The 17,271-nt window shown below is 58.3% G+C and overlaps 1 protein-coding gene across 3 annotated transcripts in view; it reads left to right on the top strand.

Moving 5' to 3' along the window:
• MYO7B (myosin VIIB) overlaps positions 1-17,271 on the top strand; it is a 93,337-nt gene that overhangs the window by 75,372 nt on the left and 694 nt on the right. For 2 of the 3 annotated variants that reach the window (XM_021076153.2, XM_084998505.1), the window contains 20 exons: positions 383-502; positions 1,550-1,723; positions 2,366-2,593; positions 4,276-4,443; positions 7,797-7,914; positions 8,010-8,136; positions 9,141-9,307; positions 10,287-10,468; positions 11,297-11,427; positions 11,651-11,808; positions 11,994-12,147; positions 12,595-12,750; positions 13,663-13,768; positions 14,568-14,681; positions 14,917-15,004; positions 15,441-15,547; positions 16,043-16,228; positions 16,463-16,579; positions 16,772-16,855; positions 17,049-17,168. In XM_021076153.2, the coding sequence (XP_020931812.2) occupies positions 383-502; positions 1,550-1,723; positions 2,366-2,593; positions 4,276-4,443; positions 7,797-7,914; positions 8,010-8,136; positions 9,141-9,307; positions 10,287-10,468; positions 11,297-11,427; positions 11,651-11,808; positions 11,994-12,147; positions 12,595-12,750; positions 13,663-13,768; positions 14,568-14,681; positions 14,917-15,004; positions 15,441-15,547; positions 16,043-16,228; positions 16,463-16,579; positions 16,772-16,855; positions 17,049-17,168 (2,805 nt within the window). Of the gene's footprint in view, positions 1-382; positions 503-1,549; positions 1,724-2,365; positions 2,594-4,275; positions 4,444-7,796; positions 7,915-8,009; positions 8,137-9,140; positions 9,308-10,286; positions 10,469-11,296; positions 11,428-11,650; positions 11,820-11,993; positions 12,148-12,594; positions 12,751-13,662; positions 13,769-14,567; positions 14,682-14,916; positions 15,005-15,440; positions 15,548-16,042; positions 16,229-16,462; positions 16,580-16,771; positions 16,856-17,048; positions 17,169-17,271 lie in introns of all 3 variants that reach the window. The other variant, XR_014829002.1, reaches the window with a different exon arrangement.

Here is a 17,271-nt window from a genome sequence, read left to right as displayed (position 1 = left end):
CCCTAAAAAGAAAAAAGAAAAAAGAAACTATCTATTATTTAAAACATATTGACAAATGGCTCCTCAGAAATGTGCCAATTTATATTCCTTCTTATAGTGTGAGAGCCCCATGTCTGTGCACCTTTGCCCACACTGTTATCATTTTTATTTTCATTTAAATTTTTTTCCAGTTTTACTGATACAGAGTTGACATATTGTCCAAGCATCAGGTGTATAGTGTAGTGATTTTACATAGGTGTATATTGCAAAATGATTACCAGGAAAGGTAACATACCTATCACCTCACATAGTTACAGTTAGTCTTAAAGTTTCTAGGATCTGGACAGTAAGTAGAAAGTGGCCTCCATTCTAAGTGTCTTCCCTTCCCTTCCTTGCCCACCAGTATCTGCTGAACTTCATTGGTCAAGGGCCAGCCAGCTACGGGCCCTTCTGTGCTGAGCGCCTGAAACGCACCTGTGTCAACGGGGTGCGCATGGAGCCCCCCTCCTGGCTGGAGCTGCAGGTAGGAGCCCACAAGAGCATGAGTATGGGACAAGGCCAGGCCCCAGGGCTCCTCTAGAATAGCTCATGAGGTGCTTTTGTCCTGCCATCAGGAAGTGTGTGCTCTGGGCCCCCCAACCCCACGTGGTGCCTTGTGTGCCAGCATCCCTTGAGCCCCACGTGGGATCCTGGCCCAGGCTTCAAAAATGCCATCCCCACATCTAAATCCACATTCCTTTAGGGCCCTGCTAGCTGAAGGGGACAAGAAGTCCACTTGGGGACATTTGCATTTCATAGTCACCCAAGGTTGTCCTCATTGGTGTCATTGTCGTTTGTGTCACCCATGAATTCCTCAGGAAAGGTCCTTCGGAAGCAGGCAGGGTTGAGGGGACACCCCTGTCCCCCACTATACCTGCAGCTCCTGGAAGGCACCCACCCCTGCTCCATGGTGCCCTATGCCAGGGTGACCTCCCGCCACACTCACTCCCATCCTTGCCCTGTCACCCAAGTTCACAGGACCTCTCTCTCTTCCACATTATCTACCTGCTCTGCCCATGTACCTTGGAGTTGCACATGAACTTGCAGCAGCTGTGTGGCCGAGCTCACACCCTGCCATACACAGAAGAACAGTAGCTTCCTTGGATCCCAAAACGTTCCGGAATACAAGATGTGGCCATTTCCAAGAGCTTTTGACTTTCTGTGGTTCTGAGACACTTGGCCTAAGCTCTCATGTTAAAACGAGGCCTTCCACTTGCAAGTCACACCCCAGGGGGGTGGAAGGCGGGCAGGGAGTACCTCCACAGCACCGTGGGCAACACGCCTCTTGCCCCCTGATAGTCTGTCAGCTCAGCAACCCTCTCTTGGCCAGGACTGTGTTAACTCCCTGCAGAACCAGGCAGGGCCTCAGAAGGCCCAACACTCGGAACCCATGGGGATGGGCCTGCAGGGCCACCAGGCTGGGAAGAGGGTGGTGGGCTGGCCTTCCGGCCCAGGGCTCCAGGAGCTCCAGCGCGGGCAGCTGAGCCCAGGGGCTTCCTGGGCAGAGGACCTAAGTCTTTGTCTACCCCAGGCGGTCAAATCCAAGAAGCACATCCCCATCCATGTCACCTTGGCGACGGGCGAGAGCCTGACCATTATGGTGGACTCAGCCTCCACGTCTAGGGAAGTCTGCCTGCACATCGCCCACAAACAGGGCCTCAGCGACTGCCTGGGCTTTTCTCTGCAGGTTGCCGTGTATGACAAGGTACTGGCCAGGGGTCCCATCCACTGCCCACCTTCTTCATACATGCAGGCCAGCGCCAACCCTTGCACCATGCTAGCCTAGCTGCCGCTTGCCTTTCTGGCTGCTAAGAAAATACAAACTCCCTCTCATAGACGTGCCTCCTAACTAGGCAGCCTGTCCTCCTGCCTCAGCACTCACACACTTAGTCCAGTAGCTGTACCTCGACCCCAAACAGTGCTACATGCTCACCTGGCAGGCCTGTTACCATACCTGAGCAGCTCACATCCTGCTTCACTCCCCCATGCGGGGAGCTCAGATTCCCATGCAGCAATGGGAGGGGGGTGTCACACAATCACTGCCTCACCTGAACCCCACATTGTTGTCCCCCCGGATGCCCAGGACCCCTGCCCCGACTAGGCCCAGATAAGCTCATGACAACCAACTAATCAAGGTGTTCCAACATGTTAAGAGGGCCTTCCTGTGGGAGGGGGGCCCCCCCACTGGCAGGGGTTATTGCCAGGCCACACCCCTTGGGGAGGAGCCCTGAGGTTGTCCAGGCAGCTCTTGTTGTCTGGTCTGCCAGTGTGTGCCAAGGGCAGGTGTCCCCATGGGGCCTGGAGCACAGCAGCTGTTCACTCCTGCCGCCGCAATTTCCACCCTCAGTTCTGGTCCCTGGGCAGCGGGCGCGACCATGTGATGGATGCTGTGGCCCAATGTGAGCAGCTGGCCCGGGAGAGGGGGGAGACCGAGCGCCAGTCGCCTTGGCGCCTCTACTTCCGGAAGGAGTTCTTCACCCCGTGGCACAACTCCCAAGAGGACCCAGTCAGCACCCAGCTCATTTATCGCCAAATCCTCCACGGGGTCTGGTCCAGCGAGTACAGCTTCGAGAAGGTGAGAGGACCCCAACCATCAGGACCCTGAAGACCCATGCATCAGACAGCCTTAGGAAGAGTCCTGCTCCAGAGCAGGCGCTTCGGGGGACAGAACAAGGCCATCTGGGCTGCGGCCACCAGAGATGTGCTTCTGGGAGCCCAGGGAAAGGAGTGGACCAGGGATCCTCCCTGGTGCAGGTCCCTGGGCCCCCCTGGGCCCCTCTGGGCTCCTGCAGCAGGTGGGGAAGGCCTCCAGTCAGCCCCACACCCACCTGGCCTCACCACAGCAGCTGCTTAGGGGCAGCAGGGCCTGGGGTCAAGAACGCGGCCTTGGAACCCCACCACTTGAGTTTGGGTCCCACCTGTGCCTCTTCCTGACAATGTGACCTTTGAAAGTTAAGTTACCTCTCTGAGGCTCTGACCTAATCTAGAAAGTTCAGGGAGTCACCAGAGCTCTCTATATGGTGGTAAACTTGAGGGACGGGAGCTTGGGCACCTCAATTCCTGGGGAAGCACTGCCCCTGTTCAGCAGGTGCAGAACTCCCTAGGCCTGAACTTGGGGAATGCTGCTCTGGGGATCAGAGGTAGCAGCAGCAGTACCAGAGGCCTGCCTGGAATAGGCAGTGGCAGGGAGAGGTGGGGGCAGGGGACCCAGAGGGCAGGCAGCTAGGTGGCTGGGCAAGGTTTTGGTATCCTGGAAAGAACAAGACTGCTTGGCCCCTGTGGGGCTCCTGGAGCAAGGACCTTTCTCTGTGCTGGGCCATGCCTGGTGACTTACAAAGCCTTCTCTCCAGAGGAGTTCTTGCAGAAGCCCTGCTGGGGTGGCCTCTGATCACCCTTTCCCAGGGAGGACAGGAGAGAGAGGGTAAAGGCCTTGCCCACACTTACTCCACTCAGAAAGCAGTTCTGGGAACTTCCCTTAGTGGCCCAGCTGGTTAAGAACCTGACATAGTGTACATGAGGATGCGGGGTTTTTTTGTTTGTTTGTTTGTTTGTGTCTTTTTTTGCTATTTCTTGGGCCGCTCCCGCGGCATATGGAGGTTCCCAGGCTAGGGGTCGAATCGGAGCTGTAGCCTCCGGCCTATGCCAGAGCCACAGCAACGCGGGATCCGAGCCGCGTCTGCAACCTACACCACAGCTCACAGCAACGCCGGATCCTTAACCCGCTGAGCAAGGGCAGGGACCGAACCCACAACCTCATGGTTCCTAGTCAGATTCGTTAACCACTGCGCCACGACGGGAACTCCCTGAGGATGCGGGTTTGATTCCTAGCCTTGCTCAGCAGGTTAAGGATCTGGCATTGCTGTGAGCTGTGGTGTAGGTCACAGACTTGGCTTAGACCCCAGGTTGCTATGGCTGTGGTGTAGGCCAGCAGCTGTGGCTCCGATTCAGTCCCTAGCCTGGGAACTTCCATATGCCACAGATGCAGCCCTAAAAAGAAAAGAAAGCCAAGTTGGGGTTCCACCCAGGCCTCAAAGTTCCACCCAGGCCCCTCATTCTCAGGCAGAGGGCTGCAGGGCTCAGACAAGGCTGCTGGGAGGTTGGGCACAGCCCGAGTCCGGGCCTGGTCAGGGCACATGATGGTTCTGCCATGTCGAGGAAGGGTGGCTGGTAGCCTCTGCTGTGCTGGGGTGAGAACAGCCTGGGGGAGGGGGTTTTCACACATTCCCCCACCCCCTGTGTATCCCCTGGGCTGTGCAGGAGGAAGAGCTTGTAGCGTTTCTGGCTCAGCACTGCTATGTGCATCTTGGTGCCTCGGCGCGGAGTGAGGCCATCCAGGAGCTGCTGCCCAGCTGCATCCCCTCCAAGCTGTACAGGACCAAGACCCCAGAGAAGTGGGCCAGCCTGGTCACCGCCGTCCACACCAAGGTCAGCCTCCACAGAGCCTGTGCCCTTGGGCTATGCATTTCTTTTGGGGGGTGACAGGGGCACTGGGTGTGTGGAGGTTGTGGAGTCCCTCTCACCGGGGAGGGAGGCTAACTTGCCAGTTAGTGTAGCCCTGTCTGTTCAGGTTGAAACAGTGTCACACCAGTTCCAGTCCCTGTTTTGGTCTCTCCTGCAGTGTCAGGCTGGGCCCTGGCCTTTTGGCATAAGAGGGCATTCCCATTGCTGTCCATGAGCGAAACCTTGCCTCAGCACCAGACTACCCCTCTGAGGCTCCATCCTGGCCTCAGGTCCTCATTGTCCCCTTGCTGGCCTCTACATGTGGGCGCCAAGTGAGGATGGCTCCTGGAGGCTCACAGCCTCCTCCCCATGCCCTGCCCACACCTTCCAACACGTGTTCCCAGGATCACCCACACCAGCAGAGGTTTCCGCTGCTCCTTGAACTTCCACCCCAAGAGGGGACAGCAAAGACAACCATCAGACTCAGTCCCCCTGCCTCTCTTCCCTTCCCCACAAGGTTGTCCCAAACCTGCCCCTCTGTTAGAGCCTCCTTCCTCCTAGGGCTTTGCCCTGAGGGTGCAGAGGCATCTGTGGGCCTGTTGCAGCTGCTGCAGGAGAGCTGTGCATGGGAGGGGCTGGTTACTGAGGACAAAAACCCTCTGGTAAATGCCTCCCCTGCTTCAGTTATCCCTGTGGCACTGGGGGCCAAGAAAGAACAGGACAGGCAGTGGGAAATAAGAAGGCAACGTGATGCCTGTTTGTCAGGGGTTGATAAGCCCCAGAGGAGTGGTTCAGGCAGCAAGGGCCATCCAAGTTCAGAGAAGGGCAGGAAGGCTGACCAAGCGACATACTCTCCATTCTGTCCATGCAAAAGGAGGTGCTTGAAGTGGACAAGGGTCCTATGTGCCTGCATGGGGGAAACGCAGCTTGTCCTGTCCTGCTCTTAGGGAGTTACATCACACAGCCCTCAGAAGAGGCTTAGAGAAGTTCCGCAGGAGAGAGAGTTCCCGTTGTAGCTCAGCAGAAATGAACCCGACTAGCATCCATGAGGATGCAGGTTCGATCCCTGGCCTCACTCAGTGGGTTAAGGATATGGCATTGCCATGAGCTGTGGTACAGGTTGCAGACCCGGCTCAGATCCCAAGTTGCTATGACTGTGACGTAGGCTGGCAGCTACAGCTCTGACTGGAAACTTCCATATGTGTGGCCCTAAAAAGGCACAAAAAAAAAAAAAAAAAAAAAAGTTCTGTACGAGCGAAGCCTGGTTGTTTACCCCAATTTCCCCAAACAAGCTTGACCACGAGACAGTTGCTAGCGTCCCTTAGGAATAATCCTTGGATAGGAATTTGGGGAAGCAAATTCTGTTGGTTGTTTTTAGTGTTTCTCAGCCCAAGCAGATGTGTTTACAGGGGAGAGACCAAGGACTTTTTAGGGCTAGTATGAGATGGAAAGGAACCAGAGGCACACATGACTCTAGATAAGTGAGAAGTGGCTTCATGATTTGGGAACGGGGAGTTGGGGTGAGGGTAGAGAATTAGGAAATTTACCCCACCACTTTTTTCTAAAGTGAATATAGTTCACGGATCTTTTTTTTTTTTTTTTTTCTCATCAAACACCTAAAACTTGTACATTGCCAAATCAATCAGAAAATGCAAACAAACATTGGAGTTCCTGCTGCGGCACAGTGGGTCAGCTCAGGTCACTGCAGAGGTGCAAGTTCGATCCCTGGCCCAGCAGAATGGATTAAAAGATCTGGCATTGCCACAGCTACGACGCAGCTTGCAGCTGTGGCACAGATTCAATGTGTGGCCAGGGAACTTCCATATGCTGCAGGTGCAGCTATAAAAAAGAAAAAGAAAATACAGACGAATACAAAGAAAAAAGGGAAATCACAATAATATCACATCAAGAGCTCATCACTTTTAACTATGTGATACATATCCTAGACTGCTTTATTCACATGTACACAACTGAGATATGCATATGATTGGAGCCAGAGAAATACGCCTTTTTAAAAAATAGAAAGAGAATCATCCTTAGACAACTTTCACCCCAATTCTTCCCATTACTGAATAGTTTGAGGCCCTGTTTCCATCCTATTAAGTACTGACCTGTTTTTAAGGGCTGCAGAGTGCTGTATTTGTGGGTTATAATTTACTTCACTGCTTTCTATTGATGAATGTTAATATCCTTCTCCGTTTTTTACTGTTAAAACAAGATGGAGTGTCTGCTATGGCTCAGCAGGTTAAGAATCCGACGTAATATCTGTGAGGATGCCAGTTCGTTCCCAGGCCTCGCTCAGCAGGTTAAGGATCTGGTGTTGCCACAAGCTGCAGTGTAGGTCACAGATGCAGCTTGGATCCAGCTGTGGTGTAGGCTGGCAGCTGCAGCTCCGATTCCACTGACCCCTAGCCCAGTAACTTCCATATAACTGCAGGTGCAGCCTTAAAAAAAAAGAAAGAAAAACAACAACAAGGTGAACCTAGTTGTAAATACAGTTTTATACACTTGATGGCTGTTTCGTCAGGATCAATTTCTAGAAAAGGGACTTCAGAGTGTGTGAATGAATGTTCTAAAATCTTTACCACCGTGCTGCAAGGTAACAAATTGTATCAATTTTCATCCCCCAACCCCCCCAGTCCAGTATATGAATGTTACCCAACCACCTTTTAAAGTAGGAGCAGGAGAAATAACATTTTGTTCAACAAACTCTAACAGGAAAGCTCAGCCATGAGCACAGAGCAGTAGAGATGGGAGGTAAACGCGGAAGGAAGAGGGAAGATAAGACGCAACTAGGGTGGAGGCAGGGGTGGGGGGTGGTGTTTGAAGTGAAGGTGCCTGAGCTTCATAAATGTGCAGAGGGAGGGCTCCAAAGAGGGGCAGAGCTGGGCCCCCGAAGCACACAGACACACACACTACAGCAGGCCTCAGGCATAGAGCAGGGTGCAGCCCCACGATGCTTGTGCTAGTGAGAGCCAGCTGGGAGCCCACAAACAGCCATAGATGGAAGTGCACTGACGGGTGCCCGCAGGCACCCGCACGTGCCCTTCACAGTCTTCCAGGCTGATGGATGCAGTGAGTAGCAACCTGGCCCTACAGCCCCAGTGCTAAAGCATCAGGAGCTCTGATGTTAAAGAGGGGGATGCCTTCCTCCCTTCTCAAAACCACCAGTGAGGGGTCCTCCCCAGCCCACCAGAGCCTCCCACCCAGCCCTCGCCCGCACTGGCCTGGCTTTAGGCAGAGGCTTCCTGGAATAATCCAGTAAATAAGCACCCAGGGCACTAGGTGAGCAGGGGAATGACAAGTGATGGAGTTAACATATCCTGTCCTCCACGCAGGCACCGTATACCCAGAAGCGGGCCACACCACTGTCCGTACAAGAGCAGGTGGTGGACACCGCCTGCCTGCAGTGGCCACTGCTCTTCTCCCGTCTCTTTGAAGTCACCACACTCTCAGGTAATGGTGTCTGATGGGAGTGAGAGGGTGTGGGCGCCCCCATCCCATCCTGGGAGGGCCAGCCCAGGCTTCACACCCAGGTCTCCTTCATCCAGGCCCCCGACTGCCCAAGACTCATCTGATCCTGGCTGTTAACTGGAAGGGGCTGTACTTCCTGGACCAGAAGGAGAAAATGCTCCTAGAGCTCTCTTTCCTAGAGATCATGAGTCTGATCACCAACAGGTAGGTGCCCTGAGGGAAGGTGCCCCAAAATCTCAGTCCTTGGTGCTCCGGGAGAGACAGGGAGAGGAGGAGGCACTTAGTCCCTGGGAGCCAGGCTGGTTCACACAGTTCCCACATGCAGCAACCTGGAGCCAGCACTGCCCCATTAGGCACCATGTCTCTACATCACCTGTTGCCCTCTCAAGCTTCTCTTTAGACCCCAGCACCCCTGGAAAGAGGCATGTAACTTGCAGCCTTGGAGATGTACGTTCATGTACAGGCTCCTTCCCTTCTCATGGGCAGGAACTGCTCACAGGGAACCATCTGGAGAGGGAACAAGGGATGGGGCTATGCATGTAGGGCACAGAGCAACCCTGTGCAGCCTTGCACCCTGGGTGGGGCCCTCCATGGTTCTCATCTACAGAGAAGTTCTCCATGCCCTTTGGGAAGGCCTGCCTGTGACATGCCAGAGCCCCCCTTGGTTAAAGCACACCCCAATGTGGCAAGACCCCTGTGATCACATCAAAATGTACAGGGCACATGTAGCCACCTCTTACTGAGGCTGACCATGCTGGCCACTGTCCTCTATGCCAGTAAGGCCCACAGCTTCCCCCCTGCCCTGAGTCTGCAGGTGAATACACTGAGGCATGCAGAGGCTCCACCAAGCTCACCCAGGCTGGTGCCCCATCTCAGCACCACCATTCTGGGCAGTGCCCCCAAGGTGGCCCTGCACACTGGCCACCACATTGCCTGCCCAGAGCTGACCCCGCAAGCCAGGGCTTGGCACTACCACTGCCTTTAAAGTCCGTGGCACCCTGAGCTCTGGCTCACCTGCCTGCACACAGAGCAGGGCCCGGGGCTGAGGCAGACCCTCCCTCAGCCCCTGTCCCTGCCATGGCTCTGGACAAGCCTCTGGGTTTCCTCATCTGTAACTCGGGAGGGTCACCCATCTGAGGCTGTCGAGGGGCTGACGCAGGGGGAGGGTGGAGGAGGACCCTGTTCATGCTGCACCCTCTTCCCCTCAGGGAGGCCCGAGGTGGGCAGAGGCTGGTGCTCTCCACACTGCACGAAGAGGAATACGAGTTCCAGTCCCCCAGCAGCGTGGCCATTGCTGAGCTGGTGGCCCTGTTTCTGGAGGGCTTGAAGGAGAGGTCCGTTTTCACCATGGCTCTGCAGGACAGGAAGGCCACAGGTGCCTGGCCAGGCGGGGAGGGGGCCTGGTGAAGGGTGGCTCATGGGCCAGTGGGAGGGCCGCTTGCTTGTGTGGAGTCCCAGTGCTCACATGGTAGGCAGGGCTCATGGACTTGAGCAGAGAGAGCCCCAAATCCCTTGGGGGGGCAGCTGCAGGACTTCTGCAAAATGAGGGGATGCAGGGTGACCAAAGTGAAGCTCAAAGAGGGCTGTGCTACTGCCAGAAGCGAAGGAAGGGCCAGCACCCTCCCTCTGCAGAGGGCAAACAGCCCAGGCCACCAGCCCGGGTCTTGCACACCATCCCCACAGCCACCCTGTTGTCCCAGTTTGCAGACAAAGCCTAGAGGCTCAGAGAAGGGATGCAGCTTGGGGATGGGGAGGGGGCGAGCCCTGGCAGACAATTTTTCAGCCACGGCTTCCCGGGTGCCCCTGGAAATCAGGCTCCAGAGGTAGGGGTTTGGGGACGGGGCTGAGCATAGGGTCTCAGCTGCAGTAAGGAGCAGAGTGTCAGCCCCACAGTGGCATCGCTGTTGCCCGTTCTAGCCTTACAACTGCCACGGAAGGGAGGGAGTGTTTTCTCCATTTTGCAGTGGAGGAAACAGACTCAGAGAGGTCCCCTAAACCCTGAGCAGGCGTGGTGACTGCCAGCTGGTATTACGCCCCCTCTGTCCATTCGCCTCCTCCCTCACAGGCCATGTCGTGGTCAGGCCTCTGAGCAGGTCTCCCAGCTCTGCCCACCCCAGGCTCTGTGCCTGTCCAGCCCCCTCCTGTGGCAGCCAAGTGCCTGAGCTTGGGGAGTCCCAGCCCCACTCACACTCAGGGTAGCCTTGGGCCCACTGCTCTGCATCTCAGTCTCCCCACCCATCCCAAGAGACAGCCCCCAGAATGCCAGCATGGCCTCTGGCCTCTGCTGAGCCCTTGGTAAGTGGCGGCTTCTCTGCCCCTGTGTGTGTATGTGTCTGTGTGACCCTGATTTGTAGATGACGTCACTTTCCTGCCCTTCAAGAAGGGGGACTTACTGATCCTGACAAAGAAGCAGGGGCTGCTGGCCTCTGAGGACTGGACCCTGGCCCAGAATGACAGGACAGGCAAGACGGGGCTGGTGCCCACAGCCTGCCTCTATGCCATCCCAACAGTCACCAAGCCCTCGGCACAGCTGCTGGTAACTCACATGCTCACCCACCTTTAGCCAGGCATCATGGGCACCGGGGCAAGTGGCTGAGAAACCTGGCCTGGGGTCCTAGCTCAGGGGCCTGGGCCCCACCTCATGGAGAGCCTGGGCATTACATCAGCTCCGCCAATCCCATCATCCCTCTGGGTCAACAGAGGGACCCAGATAGCTGATGAGGCCTGGCACAGCACTTGGCACTTAATAGGTACACCATCAATGGACCTGCCTTTTATCCCTCTCACCAGGGAGTTCCCTGGGAATGACCCCATCCTTGCTTCAGCATCATTTAAATACTGATCTAAGGGGCCTCGAGTCTCTCTTCCCCTGACAACCATCCCAGCCCAGGCCCCAAGACCTGCCCTGCAGGGAGACACGGCAGACAAGCAAGCCCTCCAACATGCATATATCAAGTGCCAGCTGTGTGTCCTGCGCCTGCAGCACAGGACAGAACACAGCAGTATCCCTGCCCTCAAAGAGCACTTGGATAAATGACAGCTTGATGTCAAGTGTGCCAAGTGCCACCGAGAAGCAGCACTGTTGTTATGGGAGCAAATCAGAAGGTGGGCTTGCCCTGTCCAGGAAGGTGTCCCTGGGGGATTGACGTTTGTGCCCAGGCCTGAAGGAGATGGGGGTGCCAGGCTGGCAGGGCCAGGTAAGAGATGTCCCTGAGGAGAGGTGCCTGGTCCTGGGTCACACAGCAGGCAGCACATGTGGGGTGGCCCCCTCCCAGGTCTCTGAGGCAACCGGGTTTGGTGGAGCCCATGGGTGGGGCCTTGTGGGCGGGGCCTCTTGGACACCCACAGGCCCCTGCCCCTACAGAGCTTGCTCGCCATGTCACCTGAGAAGCGGAAGGTAGCAGCCCAGGAGGGGAGGTTGGCAGAGCCACCGCCAGAGGAGCAGCCTGAGGAGAAGCTGCACACCCTGGAGGAATTCTCCTACGAGTTTTTTAGGTACGCGCCCAGCCCACCTCCACGCCCCACCCCAACCAGTCCCTGGGTGCTCCATGGAGGCTGGGAGGCCATGAAGGCAGGTGCAGTGCCCACCTGGCCTTCTGGGGCAGGGAGGGGACCTGCACAGAGACCATCCCCAGAGCCCGGGGCCATCTCCCCACTGTGTGCACATGGCAGGCAATGGGGAGAGGACAGGCATAAGGAAGGCCTCCTTCCCTGACAGGGCCCCAGAGAAGGAGACACTCAGCAGAGCCATGCTCCCCATGGCCCGAACCCGGGGCCACCTGTGGGCCCACTCACCTGAGCCGCTGCGGCAGCCCCTGCTCAAGCGCGTCCATGCCAATGTTGAGCTGCGAGATGTCGCCTGTCAGATCTTCATCGATATCCTTTCCGTGCCAGCCCGCCCCAGCCCCATGCCCTGCCTGTCTGTGGGCACAGTCCCCTCAGCTGCCCGGGTCCCACAGAACATAGGGTGAAGGGCTGGTCCTGGGTCAGCGTGGGGCCTGGGTCAGGGATCAGGTCAGGGACCCACCACCCCACCAGCACGTTCTCCTTGACGGCTGCACCCATCCTCAGGTACATGGGCGACTACCCTTCTCGACAGGCCTGGACCTCCCTGGAGCTCACCGACCAGATCTTCTCGTTGGCGCTCCAGGATGCAGCCCTGCAGGATGAGGTCTACTGCCAGATCCTGAAGCAGCTGACGCACAATACCAAGAGGTCTGTAGAGGGATGGGGCCCCTCCACTCTCGCTCCAGCCCCCCAAGGCGTTCCCATTGTTCAGAGGGGGAGGCAGGCCCTCGAAGTAACAGTGGAAGGGTTGGAACGTAGAGTGTCCTACTGACTTCCCGGGCTGGTCCGAGCAGTTGAGGGGAAACAGACTTGCCCAGGGCCCCGCCTCTGCTACCCTCACTCCTTTGTCACCTGGGCAGGCCCTGGTCTCTCTAAACCTTCGTGTCTTCCTCCACAAAATGGCCTTGATAGAACCCCCTCCCCTTCTCATGGGCGGGAAGGCCTTGGTGGCATTGGGCAGCAGGGCAGTGGCCTCCTTGCCCAGGGCCTCAGGGGACTTCAGCTGACATGATAAATCTGAAAAATCCCATCAGGCTGGCTGGCCCGGGCCTCCAGGGTGGCCCCTCCTGGGCTAAGCAGCACTGCCATCCCCAGGTACAGCGAGGAGCGGGGCTGGCAGCTGCTATGGCTCTGCACCGGCCTCTTCCCGCCCAGCAAGGCGCTGCTGCCCCACGCCCAGAAGTTCATAGACACTCGGAGAAGGAAGGTGCTAGCCCCCGACTGTAGCCGCCGGATCCAGCGGGTACTGAGGTGAGCCTGCCAACTCCTAGGCTCACAGGAATGTTGGCCTGGGGTTGCTGAGGCCCCCTACTGGCCCTCCAGGAGCTTGTGGTCCAGCGGGGACATGCACCACTCAGCCAGACTCTGCTTCCTCCCCAGAAGCTGGCATCAGTTTGGGGAAGCAGGGCCTCCCCAGCAGCCAGGGAGGAAGATGGAAAGTGAGGCCCACAAGGGTTTTGGGGAGGCCTGGGTGGTCAGTGAATGTTTCTGCCTATGATCTCCCCCTACCCTCACAGCTGCCTGACTAGGGCAGAGAGGGAACTGCTTAGAGGCCAGAGGGTGACCTCGATGGCCCAAGCCACCCATGTCCCCACCTAGCCCAGCCCAAAGTGGTTGAGCTCAGACATGTGCCTGCCTGCCTGTCCTGCCAGCTTTTCCCTGCCTCTGCATGCCCTCCCCACCATTCCCCACCCTCCGCAATGGTTGGCCCAGCCTGGTCCCCTATGGCTGTGGGACAGGGTAGGTGGCCTGTGAGCAGCAATGACAGTGAGTGACAGCCTGGGTCATGGTGGGAAAGGTGGGTCCCACCCCCCGCCCAATGTCCAGCTGTGTGAGAAGGAATTCAGCCCACCCTGCCTGCTGGCACCCCACCCAGGAGCCCTGGCCAGCCTGGGTCCCCTCCCCATGGTGTACTGGCCTCTTGACCTCAGAACCTCGAGACACCTGGGAGATGAGGCTGGGCTGGTCTTGGCCACCTCCTCTGGGCCATGTGCTAAGCACCCTGGGCAGGGCAACCCCCCACCCTCGGCAGCCTTCCCTCCCCGGTGGTCTCCAGGAGTTTTGTTTGGTACCTGGTGCATAGCTCAGCATAAGGGCTGGCGTCTGGCACTGGGCCTGGGTTGGGTGGCAGGTGTCACATGCAGTGTGCACCGTCTGCTCCAGAATGGGGCCCCGGAAGCAGCCCCCACACCACGTGGAAGTGGAGGCCGTGGAGCAGAACATCTCCCGAATCTGCCACAAGATCTACCTGCCCAACAACACAGACGAGGTGAGCCCCGGACCCAGGGACTCAGGGCCTGCAGCCCAAAGCAAGTTCCCTCCCCATGGGCCACCCGAGGCCAGCCAGATGCCACCTGCCACCGCTGTTTTGACCTAGAGCGGAGAGTCTCACCTTCATTGCTCTCCTAGCCCTGCCCTGTCTCCCCTGAAACTTCCGCCTCGCCCTCATTGGTGCCCAGCAAACACGAACTAGTGCCAGGGGCAGGGCTGGCCTCAGGAAGCTATAGTGCAGTGGGGACATCCCAAAGGTTTGGCAGACATAGGAGAGAAAAGGCCAGAAGGCTGGGCAACAAGGCTAAGTCCCAGGGCCTGGGGGCCCCTTCAGGCTTCTGACTCAGCCCTGAGGCACAGCGACCAGAGCCTGCCATCAAATGTGCCTGTGGATGGAGCCTGGCTGGCTGCTGGGGATGGTAGAGGGGACAGGTGGGAGGCAGGAGAGCACCAGGACCCAGCTGTGACAAAGTGGCAGCAGCAGCTCAAGGGTACCTCCCCAAGCAGACCGTGACCTCATCGGGTCTGGAGATAGCAGAGCCCATAATGGAAAGCACCCATGGTCTGGCTGCAGGCTCTCAGAACAAGTTCAAAAGGCTGGGGGCCTCATGGGACTCCCCATGACAACAAGGCCTGGGACGCAAGAGCACATGCATCTGGCCAGTTTCCTAGAGGGGATCTCTTGCCCTTCTCAGGCCAGGACATCCCCAGCCACAGCCAGCAGCAGTGCCAGGCTACTGAGGGTCATCCTGGGCTGAATTGTGTCTTGAGATGGTCTGTGATGCCCCTCTGCTCAGATGCTGGAGGTGGGCACCAACGCCCGGGTGCGAGATGTCTGTGAGAGCGTTGCCACCCGGCTGCAGCTTGCCTCCTGGGAGGGTTGCAGCCTCTTCATCAAGATCTCAGACAAGGTGGGTGGCCCAGCAGGTCAGGGGCCAGGAGAGAGGGTGGGGGTGGTGAGGGGTGGGGGGTGCTTCCACTTGTGCCAAGCCAGGCCCCTAGTGGCACACAGGCTGTGGGGACGAAGGCGGGTAGAGTCACAGAGCCCACGGCAGCCCAACTTGTCCCGGGGCAGTGCAGCACCTGGCCTCCCTCCCTGGCTACTGCCCACCTCCATGCCTCCCTGTTCCTCCTCTCCTGCCCCAGGTCATCAGCCAGAACGAGGGAGACTTCTTCTTTGACTCTTTGCGACAAGTGTCTGACTGGGTGAAGAAGAACAAGCCTCAGAAAGAAGGTGAGGGGAGGGCTCTGTGGGGCAGGTGGGGCCAGGAAGGAGGGGTGCTTCTGGGATTTGAAGGAGAGTGGGTTGGAAGACCCCCTGGAACCTCCTGCATGGCCGATGCCCATTCATTCATTCATTCATGTTCCCTGGGTCATGGCCCTGGGATAGGCCTAGATCACATGGCAGGACTGCGGGGTGATGCAGGGCATATAGGGGTGGAGGGAGTGCAGGCAGCCTGACCCCACAGAGAGGTCCAGGAACACTCCTGGAGAAGGTAGCCTGTCCACTCATCTTAAAGGATGAAGAAGAGCTGGGGGTCTGGGAGGAAGAGGTGAGGAGGCTTTCCTACAGGGGAGGCTGTGGTAGCAAACACAGCAGTAAGGGTACAGGGGCCTCGGAGCTTGCTGGGCCAAAGACAGGCATGGTGCTAACTGCTGCCCCTGCCCAGGGGCCCGGGTGACACTCCCCTACCAGGTGTACTTCATGCGGAAACTGTGGCTCAACGTGGCCCCGGGGAAAGATGTGAATGCGGACACCATACTCCATTACCATCAGGTACCCGGGCAGCCCCTGCTGGTGGGCGCTAGGTCCACCCTCACCCCATCCCACACCTGCCCTGAGAGTGGAGGAGGCAGCATGGCTACCTTGCCCTGGGGCCCCCACCTCCAACCCGGGGCCTCATGGTGAGCTGGCTGAGCCCCTGAGAGTTCTGGGGCTGGGAGTAGAGGGACAGAAGCATCTGGGGTCAGTGGCCTAACAGCACGTGCAACACCCCTGCAGGGGAGGGGAAAGGAAGGGGAAGAAAGAGGGGAGGGGGAGGGTCCCACAACCCCTGGAGCACTGGCCTTGCCCTGAAGGGGCAAAGCAGGCAGCCTCCACAGAAGATGGGCCCCCACTCAGTCATCTTCCCGCTTCTGGAAACCTTACCCTGAGGACCTTAGCTTCATGGGCTCAGTCTCTGGGATGGGGGTAGCCTACCACCTGAGCGTGAGGTGGGGGTGGGCAGGGTATGGGACAGCAGCCTAAGGCCCCAGCATGTCCTTCACCCAGGAGCTGCCCAAGTACCTGCGCGGGTTCCACAAGTGTTCGCAAGAGGATGCCATCCACCTGGCAGGCCTCATCTACAAGGCCCAGTTTGCTGATGACCGATCCCAGCTAGCCAGTATCCCCAAGATCCTGAGGGAGCTCGTGCCCGAGAACTTCACACGCCTGATGTCCTCAGAGGAGTGGAAAAAGGTTCTTGGCAAGGGCTGGGGAGGGGGCCCTGGGCTGCTGCCCCGACAGAGACCCCCCCCCCTCAGGTGGGCCATGGTGGGCGGACGGGGTCTGCTGTAGCTCCCCGCCCCACGCCGCCCATGGCCTTGGGCACCAGCCGCTGCTGCTCTGGGCTGGGACCTCGGAGCCTCCCATGGAGGGATTGGTGGGGCACTGGCCTCCACTCAGGCCCTCACTGGCCCTCGCCTCCCCCAGAACATCCTCCTGGCCTATGACAAGCACAGGGACAAGACAGTGGAGGAGGCCAAGGTGGCCTTCCTGAAGTGGATCTGCCGGTGGCCCACATTCGGGTCTGCCTTCTTCGAGGTGAAGGTAGGCCACCCCAGGCCCAGCTGTCCTGGCCGAGCTGGACCTACCAGCTCTGGCCCCAAACACACGACCCGGGCAGGGCCAGCGGCCAGGTCTGGGGAGCACACGTGTGCCCGTGTGTGCGTGCATGTGTCTCGGGAAGGTGCCCACGTGGCCTCCCAGGCCAGGCTGTGATCGCTGTGACCCCCTTCCCAGCAAACTTCGGAGCCCTCCTACCCGGACATCGTCCTCATCGCCATCAATCGGCACGGAGTCCTGCTCATCCACCCCAAGACCAAGGTAGCAGCAGGGCGAGGGCGGGGCTGGGGAGGCTGCTGGGGTCCTGGTGCCCCTCACAGGTGGGGAGGCCCTCCGGCCTCCCCACACGTGGCCCATATCTGCAGGACTGCGGGCAGCAGCTCAGACTTGGGGACCCTGAACACCTGGGGTTTCAGCTGGCTCCCACCCACCCCCCAATTCACTGTGCCCCCAGGACCTACTCACCACCTACCCCTTCACCAAGATCGCCAGCTGGAGCAGCGGCAGCACCTACTTCCACATGGTGCTGGGGAGTCTGGGCCGGGGCAGCCGCCTGCTGTGTGAGACCTCACTGGTGAGCCCCAGGCCTGGGGACCTGCTGGGGGTGCTGGGTCCCTACCTGCAGCCCAGACGCAAAGGACCCAGAGCTTCCGATACTGGGTTTCCCCTACCCTGAC

The sequence above is a fragment of the Sus scrofa genome, chromosome 15 (genome assembly GCF_054392235.1).
Source record: "Sus scrofa isolate SSC_HxYL_T2T_F1_AM1 chromosome 15, Sscrofa_HxYL_maternal_Yorkshire_Landrace_v2.0, whole genome shotgun sequence".
In the NCBI taxonomy this organism is placed as follows: Eukaryota; Metazoa; Chordata; class Mammalia; order Artiodactyla; family Suidae; genus Sus; species Sus scrofa.
This window is presented reverse-complemented; position numbering and strand designations above follow the sequence as displayed.